This window comes from Prionailurus bengalensis, chromosome X, assembly GCF_016509475.1.
Source record: "Prionailurus bengalensis isolate Pbe53 chromosome X, Fcat_Pben_1.1_paternal_pri, whole genome shotgun sequence".
Classification (NCBI taxonomy): domain Eukaryota; kingdom Metazoa; phylum Chordata; class Mammalia; order Carnivora; family Felidae; genus Prionailurus; species Prionailurus bengalensis.
In genome coordinates, this window is record NC_057361.1 from 77398301 (window position 1) to 77412144 (window position 13844).

The 13844-nt window shown below is 35.6% G+C and overlaps 1 protein-coding gene across 1 annotated transcript in view; it reads left to right on the forward strand.

The window, feature by feature from the left end:
• DIAPH2 (diaphanous related formin 2) overlaps positions 1-13844 on the forward strand; it is a 1001003-nt gene that overhangs the window by 54184 nt on the left and 932975 nt on the right. The window contains exons 2-3 of the mRNA XM_043571351.1: positions 1528-1560; positions 4023-4199. Coding sequence (XP_043427286.1) covers positions 1528-1560; positions 4023-4199 — 210 coding nt within the window. The remainder of the gene's footprint in view (positions 1-1527; positions 1561-4022; positions 4200-13844) is intronic.

The window sequence follows — 13844 nt, forward strand, 5'->3', positions numbered from 1 at the left end:
AAAGCAGCAATTGCTTGAAGAATTGTCTAATATACTTACTAATAAGACAGGTGGACAGGTACATATCTGGAATGTGGCAGGGTAGTTGAGGTACTTTTGATTTGACATTTCTCACTCTGATTTTATATTATAGGTAATCCTGAAGCTTGCCATGGGGCATAAAAGTTTTCTTTAACCCAGAAGGAAAATTAAAGAGAAAATGCCACATACAGATAGTCCTGCTGTGGATTGATCTCTCTTAAAATGGCTTCAGTTCCCCCTTCTTTTTTCTCCTAGGCAATAAAGATTGATTGAGGTTTGTGTTAGCAGGATGTGATGAAGACCTCATACAGAAATGTAAATGTGTAGTGTCCCTGAGGGAATCAATGAATTAAAAGTAGAAAAAAAAAAACTATACGTATAATAGTGTATTTGTCCTAGTTGATCCAGAGAAAGATGATCCTTAAAAGCATTTGGTTGGTGGTATTTGAAGAACAATTTCAAGAGATCCTGAGACCAAATAATTCTCACTTAGTTAGAACTCATAATGAATTCTCCTTACTAGTGGGATGACCACAGATTACTTAGTAAAAAGGAATGTGAGCATGCACAACAACGTTGATGCATATCATTTAGCTTCTGTTATAAAAACTAAATGTACAGGGTGTGGCAGAAAGATTAATTTCAATTCCTAATAGACAATTAAAAAATATTTTTCCTTCCTAATCATAATTTTAATTAGCATTTCAACATATTTATGATATAATAATAACTGCCCTTCATGCTGATCATATGTTATTGTAAGATCTTGAATTATTTTCTAAATCATGGAAGATTACTAAGTTATTAAATATTACTTTCCTTTAATGTAATATTGCTTTATTACTTTAGTATTGCTGCACTGTAGTTCTCCAAATAGTGGTGCCCATTTTATTGTTTGGTAGTTTGTATTAACCACTGTATTAATTAGGATACACCATTTTCATTGCTTTTCAGCATTAGAAGTAGAAAATCCCATGCAAAAAACAAGTGTTGGAGTTTTTTAGAAATAGGTATATATTAACAGAATCAGTGAATTCAATTTTATCTAGAATATTTATAAAGATGTCTTTTAAATATCAGAGTAACTGAGTTCTACACTCAGCTATTTGATTACTATTAAATGTGACATTTCTCCTTTTTTAAAAAAATTATTTTAAAAACATTGTCAATTCTAAAACTTTGAACAAACTTGAAAGGGGTTATGATTTTGCTATATCTTTTCTTATGTTTGAGCACTATGGTAATGGTATCTGATCCAAATCTGACTTTGGGATCTTAAGTCAAATCAGTCTTTAAAAGATATAGGTATCCCCCCTACAAATCTTCATTTTTAATCCTTAAAATTTTTTTCTCCTTTTGTAAAGAATGTATATAGTTATATATTTAAACTTGCTAATTCTTTTCGATTAGTTATAGTTAATAAGTAAATAAGCATCATTCAATTATTTGTTTGATCTATGAATTTCTCTTATCTGACAGGTATTTTTTTCCTTTTGATTTTAATAGAACATTCAAATAAAAACTTTGGCAGATGATGTGGTAAGGTGGTTTTAGTAGCATGTTGTTATGTTACTTATGCATGTTGCCTTTTTACTAAAGTGGGTGGACATTAAAGCATTGATGTATGTAAGATATAAAATGTCTAGATGTTTACAAAGTATAGTAAAATGGACGATTCGTCAATAGAATGACTTTTCTTTTTTTGAAAAATCAGTATAAAGAATTATGAGAACTCAACAAGATTTTGATATCCTTAAACATACCTTAACCAAAATTTTAAAATCTCTATGTAAATCTAACCTGGAAAACACCTATTTTCTTTTCCTTTTTGATAGCCAAGTAAATTGTGAATAAGTAAAAGATTAATATTAATATTAGGGGAAATTAATTTAATATAGAAAGCTAAGTTTATTACTTTAGCTAGATACGTGCTATTAAATTTAAAATCCGCAAATATTTTGAGCTGAGGCTATCATAGTGAAACTTATTAAAATTTATGGGCATAACATTTAAATGTGCTCTTTCATAGCTAAACTTTAAAAAAATGATATTTTAAGCAGTGCCGTTTTTTACTTTGTGAAATTACAAATTACAAATAATGTACAATATTATTTGTGATTTAAGGAGGTAAAAGTATGTGGCTTATATTCATTTTCTTATCAAGATATAGCTGAAAGCAAAAGCCAATTTTCTAGATAGAAATGAAAGGCATAGTGGAAAATCAAATATATATGTAAATAATGCTACTCAGTAAAAAGCTAGCACTGCGAGTGACAATGAAGAGACAGGAACAAAGATATTTTGATTTAATGCTCGATTGCATATTTAAATGCTTTTATGTCCACCATATTTTTTAGTGAAATTAGGCTGTTGGATATGTACTCAAACTTATTTGGGATTACTTAATATTTTTTCTTGAGTTGTTCGAAGATATAATACATATCTAAACCAGTTTAATTTTCCTTAAATAGTTAAAAGAAAATTTGAATTAGTTCAAGATGATGTAAAGAAATGAATCTTAATGTGAACACCAGGATAGGGACCAGGGACTTATAAATTTATCAAGTTACTTTTTTTCTGAAATGAGAGAGTTGGTCTAGATGATTTTTCAAGTTTCTTCCCAATTCTGAAACACTATGATTTATATAATCTGTTTGCAAGCAACCATATTCTAAAATCATTTTTGTAATCCTAAATAAGTTGTATAAAACTGGCCATATTTCTTTAAAAGTACATTTAATTTTAAGAAAGTGTTCTTTGAATCAAAATAAGAAGTATGTTCTTTTAATGGGGGGGGGGGTCAGTGGAAATTTACATAAGTTGGGGTAATAACTTCTGTGATGCTTTTTGTGTTTTTAAAATAATTTATGAGGACTCAGTAACATGACAGTGAAGATGCACTGTCCTCACATCTAACATGTCTGCTTGTTTAACATGAGTTGATGGTATGCATGTGCTTTCTAACAGAAACCAGAATAAAACTGAGTTGCATTCAGTTTTATGGACCTTACTAATTTTTGATGTCTGATATTTTGTGGTTTAAAACAGATTGGGCTCTTTGTATGTACCTGGAGTCATTAACTCACTTTACATGAAATAGCAAGCTGATTATTAGAGATTGTGCTAATTATTAGAGATTATACGTGGAATCAATGGTACAGAATTAATATCCGTAAAACATCAAGTTCTTTATGATAGTATTTGTAGGAATAAGACATTTTTATTTATGTTAACATTTCCATTAAATAGAAAAGGTAATGTCTTGTTAATCCTCAATTATTAGGGAAAAAAAGTAAAGGAAATAATAGTAACAAGAATAAAAAATAGCAGTTGAGTACACTAAACATATGAACTTATTTGAATCTCATAATAACCCTGTGCAGTGTAGGTAATATCATTATATTTAAAATATATTAACTTGTTATCTGTATTTTAGAGATGAGAAAACAGAGAAAGAACATGTAATTTGCACAGGGCTCCTCAGCTAATAAATGACAGATTCAAACCCAGGCAGTCTGGCTTCAGAGTCTTTGTTATTAACCATTATACTTGACCACTATGCTGGCAAGGTATCCGTAGATACTTGTCATAGTTTTTGGCACTTTGAAGAGAGAAACATTACTGTAATTTCCCACCTGAGAAGTGAATATTGGGGCTCTTTTTTATTCCTTTCTTTATTTCTCATAATTCAAAAGTTGCCACTATTGTCCCTCAAACAACTACATAACTTTGATGCAAGACTTTTATTTACATATTTACAGTGTAAAGTGGAAATGACAAGGCACTAAGGTTTACCTTGGAGGACTACTTTTCACATCTCAGACTTCTGAGACTGAATTAAAAGGTTTCAAAATTGTGCAATCTCTAACTAGAAATTCTTGCTTAAAATAAGTTTGTCAAAAGACAGTATTATACTAAGTGCTATTTTGATGTTTCAGTACTTCATATTTATGATTCTGGATTTCTTTCTTAGAGTTTCTTTTTTTTTTTTCTTTTTGTAGCGTGACCGAATTACAAGTTTTAGAAAATCTACTGTCAAAAAAGAAAAACCTTTTATTCAGCATCCTATTGATTCTCAAGTTGCAATGAGTGAGTTTCCAGCAGCTCAGCCATTGTATGATGAACGATCGTTGAATTTGTCAGAAAAGGAAGTACTGGATCTTTTTGAAAAAATGATGGTAAGTTTGTACCTTACTTTTGTTGTAATTTTAAAATGTGTGTGCCCAGAGTATTACAGGTTTTTAAGTATGTGTGTTTGTATGGATTGCATTTATATCATGTAAAGGAGAGTCCAGAAACTTGTTGATACAACAGAACTATTTTCAGAAGTATGCTTTTTAAAATTTTTTCAATGTTTATTTTTGAGAGTGAGAGCGAGAGAGAGGGAGGGAGGGGCAGAGATAGAGGGAGACACAGAATCCGAAGCAGGCTCCAGGTTCTGCTCCAACATGGAGCCTGACGCAGGACTCAAACTCACAGACCACTGGATCATGACCTGAGCTGAAGTAAGATGCCTAGCCAACTGAACCACCCAGGTGCCCCTTCAGAAGTATGTTTTTTGACTTGAGTTAAAATATCCTTACCTGACTATCACTTCCACTATGATCTCTGGAAAGCAAGGGCTGTCTTATTTGTGTCCTCTAGTATTTTGTGGTCTCCTGCACATTGAATCAGTTTTTCAATGAACTAATTTGTGTTTCTGTTTTTGGTGAAGAAAAACAGACCAAAGTTCACTTTCCGGAAAACAGCACAAGGTATCTTGTTGTTTATATGGAATAGAGTTAGGAAGACAGTAAAACAAACAGACAAGCAAAGAAAAAAACAGTAGAGGGGAAATAATGCCTGGAAGGAGAAGGAGAAGAAAAAGGAAGTAGGAGGACTCTAGGCTAAGCTCATTTCAGGAACACAACTAGATAACTACCAAATTATTCTAAATACCTCAGAAATTGACCTGAAGACTGACAAAACAAACTCCACAACTAAAGAGAGAAAAGAGGCCACATGGAGGAAGGTAGGAAGTGCATGCAAAGATATGGTTTAAGGGACAAACAGATAGATCACAGCTGCTGAGTAGGGGATGGAGCCATGGTCAAGTAGAAGGGAGAAAGAGAGAGAATGAGAGAGAGAGAGAGAGAGAGAGAGAGAGAGAGAGAGACGCACACAGGGGAGTGCACAAGGAGAACATTTCCCCAAATCCATTGACTTAGAAAATTTGATGGGCTGAATTTCCTGAGTTCTTGCAACCAGCAAGGCTTAAAGCCTGGAGTTTTAAAGGTCAACAGGTTTGGCTGGGATAGAGCCCTGAGGGCATTGCCCTGTGCCTTGAGAGAAGGCAGGCAAACAACCTAGGGACAGATGTCATTGAAACACCTGGGGCACACATGGGGAGATTGTTTGCTGTTCTCTGAGCTTGCCCCTGCGAGGCAGTGTTCACAGAGACACCTCTCTAGGAACAAAAGAGTAGGGACATAATTGGCTTTTCTCTCCTACAGAAGAAGAGACTTAGACAAAATGCAAAGACAAAGGAATATATCCCAAATGAAAGAATAGGATAAGGCCTCAGCCAGAAATCTAAGCAAAACAGATATAAGTAACATGCCTGATAGAGTATTAAAAGCAACGTTCATAAGGATACTCACTGGGACTGAGAAAAGAAGACGTTAGTGACAGCCTAACTACAGAGATAAAAGAATTAAAAAAGAATCACAAATGAAGAGTGCAATAAACAAGATTAGAAATATCTGATGCAATGAACAGCAGGCTGGAAGAAGTAGAGGAACTAATTAATGACCTAGAAGACAAAGTAATGGAAAGTAATGAAGCTGAGCAAAGGAGACAATTATGCAAAATAAGAATAGACTTAGGGAACTCAATAACCATCAAATGGAATAACTTTTATAGTATAGATTTTCAAGAAGAAGAGAGAGATAAGGGGGCAGAAGATTTATTTGAAGAAGTAATAGCTGAAAACTTCCCTAATCTGGGATGGAAATAGACATCCAGTTCCAGGAGGCACAGAGAACTCCCATCAAAATCAACAAAAGCAGGCCAACACCAAGACATAGTGTATTTAAATTGGTAAAATATAGTCATAAAGAAAAGATCTTAAAAGCAGCAAGACAAAAGAAGTCCTTAACTTACAAGGGAAGACCCTTAAGGCTAGCGGCTGATTTCCCAACAGAAACTTGGTAAGCCAGAAGGGAGTGGCATACTATATTCAACTTGCTGAATGGGAAAAATCTGCAGCCAAGAATATTCTGTCAAGCAAGGCTAATGTACAGAATAGAAGGCAAGGTAAAGAGTTTTCCAGACAAAAACTAATGGTGTTCGTGACCACTAAACCAGCCCTGCAAGAAATATTAAAGGGGACTCTTTGATTGCAAAGGAGAGACCAAATGTGACAGAATAAAGGCAAGAAATAGTAAAGCAATAAAAATGAAAATTTTTTGTAAAAATCAGTTCAGGAACTCATACACACAGAAAGGAAAATATAGTGACATATACCTAAATTGTGGGGAGAAAAGGAGGAAAGAATAGGTTCAAATTTGAATGAACATCAACTTAATATAGAGTGCTATTTGCAGAAGAAGTTATATACAAACTGAATGGTAACCATTTATCAAAAACCATTAATAAACATGCAATGAATAAAGAGAAAAAATCCTAATATATCACTAAAGAAAATCTGCAAACCATGAACGTGAGAAAGACAAGAAAAGATCAGAAAAAATCTCCAGAAACTATCACAAAAGAGGTAATAAAAATGACAATAAATATATATCTATCAATAATACTTTGAATGTAGATGGATTGAATGCTCCAATCAAAAGACATAGAATGATAGAATGGATTAAAAAAACGCACGTCCATCTATATGCTGCCTACAAGACACTCATTTTAGACATACAGACAAATGTAGATTGAAAGTGAGGGGATGTAAAAACATCAATCATCCAAATCAATTTCCAAAGAAAGAGTAGCAATACTTAAATTGTACAAAATAGACTTTTAAACAAAAAGTATAGCAAAAGATACTGAAAGGCACTATATAATAATAAAGGGTACAATCCAAAAAGAAGATATCACAATTTAAGTATTTATGAAACCAACATGGGAACATCCAAATCTATAAAATAATAACAAATATAAAGGAACTCATTGATAATAATACAAAAATCATAGGGGACTTTAACACCCCACTTACATCAGTGGACAGATCATCTAAAGAAAATCAATAAGGAAACAATGACTTTGAATGACACACTGGACTAGATGGACTTAACACATATATTCAGAATATTCCATTCTTAAATAGCAGAAAACACATTCTTTTCAAGTGCACATGGAACATTCTTTGGAACAAATTACATGTTTGGTAACAAAACACGGCTCAGCAAATACAAAATTTTGAAGTCATACCATGCACCTTTTCTGACCACAATGCTATGAAACTAGAAGTCACCAACAAGAAAAAATAGGGAAAGACAACAAATACATGGGGGTTAAACAACATGCTACTAAAGAATGAATGGGTCAATCAGGAAATCAAATAATTAATAAAAAAAATACATGGAAACAAATGAAAATAATGCATGGTAACAAATGAAAATAAGAACAGTCCAAAGCTTTGAGATGCAGCAAATGTGGTCATATGAGGGATGTATATAGCAATACAGGCCTACCTCAAAAAGCAAGAAAAAATTCAGACAACCTAACCTTACACTAAAGGATCTAGAAAGAACAACAAAAGAAGCCTAAAGCCAGCAGAATTAAGGAAACGATAAACTTCAGAGCAGAAATTAATGATATAGAAAGTTAAAAAAAAACAATAGAACAGATCAATGAATCCAGGACATAGTTCTTTGAACAAAATTAATAAAATTGATAAACCTTTAGCCAAACATATCAAAGATTAAAGATAAATGACCCAAATAATAAAATCACAAAGGGGATAGGAGAAATAACAGCTAACACCACAGAAATGCAATTATAAGAGAATGTTATGAGAAACTATTTGCCCTCAAATTGGACAATCTGGAAAAATGGATCAATTCCTATAAACATATAAACTACCAAAACTAAAATAAGAAGAAATAGAAAACTTAAACAGACCAATAACCAGCAAAGAAATTGAATCAGGAATCAAAAATCTCCCAGGACACAGCAGTCCAGGACCAGATGACTTCATGGGCAAATTCTACCAGACATTTAAGAAGAGTTAATACCTATTCTTCTCAAACAAAAGCAGACCAGCACCAAGACATATTGTATTTAAATTGGCAAAATATAAAGAAAAAAAATTTTAAAGAAAGACAAAAGAAGATAAAAATAGAAAGGGAAGGAAAACTTCTAAATTCATTCTGTGAGGTGAGCATTACCCTGATTCCAAAACTAGATAAAGACACCACACACACACACACACACACACACACACACACACACAAAAGAGAGAGAGAGGGAGAGAAACTGCAGTGCCAATATCCCTTATGAACACGGATGCAGTAATTCTCAATAAAATATTAGCAAACCAAATCCAACAGTACATTAAAAGAAACATTCCTCAAGTGGCATTTATTTCCTGGGCTGCAAGGGTGGCTCAATATTTGCAAATCAATTAAAGTGATACACCACATTAATAAAAGAATGTATAAGAAACATATGATCCTTCCAAGAGATGCAGAAAAAGCATTTGACAAAGTACAACATCCATTCATGATAAAAACACTTAACAAAGTAAGTTTAGAAGGAAAATACCTGAGCATAATAAAGCCCATCTATAAAAAACTCACAGGTGATATAATCCTAAATGGGGATAAAATTAATGTTTCCTCTACAGTCATGACAGGGATGTCCATTCTCACCACTTTTATTCAACATAGTACTGAAAGTCCTAGGCACAGAAATCAGAAAACTAACAGTTGTATGTAGAGTATATCCAAACTGGTAAAGAAGAATATGGAACCACAAAAGACCCAGAATAGTCAAGGCAACCTTGACAAAGAAAAGGAAAGCTGATGGCATCAAAATCCTGGACTTCACATTATATTTCAAAGCTGTAGTAATTCCAACAGTGTACTGACACAAAAAGAGACACATAGATCAAAGAGGAGAATAGAAAACCCAGAAATGAACCCACAACTATATGGTCAATTAATCTTGACAAAGCATGAAAGAATATCCAGTGGGAAAAAGACCATTTCATCAACAAATGGTATTTGGAAAATTGGACAGCGACATGCAAAAGAAAGAAACTGGAACTCTTTCTTTCTTTTTTTTTAATTACTAAAAAAATTTTTCTTAATATTTGTTTATTTTTGAGACAGAGAGACACAGAGCATGAGCATGGGAGGGGCAGAGAGAGAGGGAGACACAGAATCTGAAGCAGGGTCCAGGCTCTGAGCTATTAGCACAGAGCTTGATGTGGGGCTTGAACTCACGAACTGTGAGATTATGACCTGAGCCGATGTTGGACACTTGACCAACTGAGCCACCCAGGTGCCCCAAACTGGAACTCTTTCTTACACCATACACAAAAATAAATTAAAAGTAGATTAAAGACCTAAGTATAAGACCCAAAACCATAAAAATCATAGAAGAGAACATAGGCAGTAACTTTGACATCAGCCACAGCAAATTCTTTCTAGATATATCTCCTGAGGCAAGGGAAACAAAAACAAAAATAAACTTTTGGGACTACATGAAAAAGCTTCTGCACAGCAAAGGAAACAATCAAGAAAACTAAAAGGCAGCCTATGGAATTGGAGAAGATATTTATAAATGAGTTAACTGATAAAGGGTTACTATCCACAGTATATGAAGAATTTAGAAAACTCATCACCCAAAAGACTAATAACCCAATTTAAAAAAATGGATAGAAGAAATGAATAATTTTCCATGAAGATATCCACATGGCCAAAAGACACATGAAAAGATGCTCAACATCACTGATCATCAGGGATTTGCAAATCAAAACTACATTGAAATATCACCTTATACCTGTTAGATGGCTAAAATTAACAGTAGAAGAAACAGCAGTTGGAGAAGATGTAGAGAATATGAAACCCCTCTATACTTTTGGTGGGAAAGCAAAATGATGCAGTCATTGTGGAAAAGTATGAAGGTCCCTCAGAAAGTTAAAAATAGAAGTACTCAAGTGATTAGGAAGATGGTGACATAGGAGGACTCTGGACTCACCTCGTCCTGCTGATCGCTTAGATTCCACCCACATCTGCCTAAATAACCCAGAAAAGCACCAGAAGACTAGCACAACGGACTCTCCAGAGCCAAGCGTAGACAAGAGGATCACGGAAGAGGGTAGGAAGGGCAGAGAGGCAGTGCATGCTACAGGGACTGGCGGGAAAGAGCTGGGAGGTGGAGGGGCAGCCCGCCGGTCAAGGCAGAGCCCCTGAAGTCTGGCCTGCAAAAGCGGAGGGGCCAGACTCCGTGAGTTCTGACAGCCAGAGGGACTTAACATCTGGAATGTTAAAACTCAACAGCTCTACTCCTGGAGAACAGGGAGGGCGAGAGGATGCCGGAGGGAGAGTTGTTGAGCCCTGGAAGGACAGAGCTCTGTGGGGGAACAAAGGCGCTGGCAAGCGCCATCTCCCTCTCCCATCTCCTGGCCAAAATTCCAAAGGAAACCAGTTCCGGTCACCGAACTTGCATGCACCGCACAAACGCCCAACACTGTTGCTTCTGTGGATCCATCCCTCCAATGGGTCCGCCTATGTCCTGGTGCTGCAGGGCCCCTCCTGCAGGGGACCACTGACAGCAAAGCTAGATAAGCCTGCCCTTCCCGCCCCTGTGAACCTTGCATATCCACCCAGGCTAATTTGCCCTTGGCCATATCCCATAGAAGCAGAACCACAAGTGTGGCAGTGTGCAAGTAGCCCAGACAGAGGCCACACCACTCCACAGTGAGTCCTGCCCCTGGGAGAGGTACACACCAGTCTGACTGTGGTGCCAGCAGTGGGCTGCGGGCAGACAGAGGGTCTGACTGTGGCCCTGCCCACCAACACAAGTTACTCCAGACAGCACATAGAAAGTGCCCTGAAGTTTGGAGCCACCACAAAGACTACCCAAAAGGAGAGTTTGGAAGAATTCTCCTCAAGAGAAACTCCAGTAAGCAGAGACACTAACTAATTGATCAAAAATGATTTAAGCAATAAAACAGAACAAGAATTTAGAATCGTAGTCATAAAATTAATTGCTGGGCTTGAAAAAAGTATAGAGGACAGAAGAGAATCTATTGCTACAGAGATCAAGAGACTAAGAAATAGTCATGAGGAGCTACAAAAGCTATAAATGAGGTGCAAAATAAAATGGAGGCGACCACAGCTCAGATTGAAGACGCAGAGGAGAGAATAGGTGAATTAGAAGATAAAATTATGGAAAAAGAGGAAGCTGAGAAAAAGATAAAAAATCCAGGAGTATGAGGGGAGAATTAGAGACTAAGTGATGCGATCAAACAGAACAATATCCATATCATAGGAATTGCAGAAGAAGAAGAGAGAGAGAAAGGGGCTGAAGGTATACTTGAACAAATCATAGCTGAAAACTTTCCTGATCTGGGGAAGGAAAGAGGCATTGAAATCCAAGAGGCACAGAGGACTACCGTGAGACATAACTTGAATCGATTTCTACATGACATATCATAGTGAAACTGGCAAAATACAAGGATAAAGAGAGAATTCTGAAAGCAGTTAGGGATAAACATGCTCTAACATATAAAAGGAGACCGATAAGACTAGTGGCAGAACAATCTACTGAAACTTGGCAGGCCAGAAAGGAATGGCAAGAAATCTTTAATGTGATGAACAAAAAAATATGCAGCCTAGAGTCCTTTATCCAGCAAGCCTGTCATTCAGAATAGAAGGAGAGATAAAGGTTTTCCCAAACAAAAACTGAAGGAACTCATCACCACTACACCAGCCCTACAAGAGATCCTAAGGAGGATTCTGTGAGTGAAATGTTGCAAGGACCACAAAGTACCAGAGACATCACTGCAAGCATGAAACCTACACACATTACAATGACTCTAAACACATATCATTCAATAATAACACTGAATGTAAATGGACTAAATGCTCCAAACAAAAGACATAGGGTATTGGAATGGATAATGAAAGAAGACCCATCTATTTTCTGTCTACAAGAAACTCATTTTAGACCTGAGGACACCTTCAGATTGAAAGTGAGGGGATGGAGAACTATCTATCATGATACTGGAAGTCAAAAGACAGCTGGAGTAGCCATACTTATATCAGACAAACTAGACTTTAAATTAAAGTTTGTAACAAGAGATGAAGAAGGGCATTACATAATGATTACAGGGTCTATCCATCAGGTAGAGCTAACAACTATAAATGTCTATGCACTGAATCTGAAAGACCCCAAATATATAAAACAATCAGAAACCTTATTGATTAGAATGTGGTCATTGCAGGGGACTTTAATACTGCACTTACAACAATGGATAGATCATCTAGACACAGGATCAATAAAGAAACAAGAGCCCTGAATGATACATTGGATCAGATGGACTTGACAGATATATTTAGAACTCTGCATCCCAAACAACAGAATATACTTTCTTCTCGAGGGCACATGGAAAATTCTCCAAAATAGATCACATACTGGGTCACAAAACAGCCCTCAATAAATACAAAAGAATTGAGATCATACCATGCATACTTTCAGACCACAATGCTATGAAGCTTGAAATCAACCATAGGAAAAAGTCTGGAAATGGTCCAAAAGCATGGAGGTTAAAGAACACCCTACTAAAGAATGAATGGGTTAACCAGGCAATTAGAGAAGAAATTTAAAAAAAATATATATGGAAACCAATGAAAATGAAAATAAAACAATCCAAATGCTTTGGGATGCAGCAAAGGCATTCCTGAGAGGAAAATACATTGCAATCCAGGCCTATCTCAAGAAAAAAGAAAAATCCCAAATATAAAATCTAACAGGACACCTAAAGGAAATAGAAGCAGAACAGCAAAGACACCCCAAACCCAGTAGCAGAAGAGAAACAATAAAGAGCAGAGCAGAAATAAACAATAGAGAATCTAAAAAACCTGTAGAGCAGATCAATGAAACCAAGAGTTGTTTTTTTGAAAAAATATACAAAATTGATATACCTCTATCCAAGCTTCTCAAAAATAAAAGGGAGAGGACTCAGATAAAATCATGAATGAAAATGGAATTATTACAACCAATCCCTCGGAAATACAAGCAATTCTCAAGGAATACTATGAAAAACTATATGCCAACAAAATGGAAAACCTGGAAGAAATGGACAAATTCGTAAGCTCCCACACAGTTCCAAAACTCAAACAGGAAGAAATAGAAAACTTGAACAGACCCATAAGCAGCAAAGAAATTGAATCAGTTTTCAAAAATCTCCCAACAAATAAGAATCCAGGACCAGAGGGCTTCCCTGGGGAATTCTACCAGACATTTAAAGCAGAGATAATACCTATCCTTCTCAAGCTTTTCCAAAAAAATAGAAAGGGAAGGAAAACTTCCAGACTCATTCTATGAAGCCAGCATTACTTTGATTCCCAAACCAGAGATAGACCCTACAAGAAAAGAGAACTACAGGCCAATATCCCTGATGAATACAGATGCAAAAATTCTCAATAAGATACTAGCCAATCTAATTCAACAGCATATAAAAATAATTATTCACCATGATCAAGTGGGATTCATTCCTGGGCTTCAGGGGTGGTTCAACATTCGCAAATCATTCAGTGTGATACATCACATTAATAAAAGAAAAGATAAGAAGCATATGATCCTGTCAATCGATGCAGAAA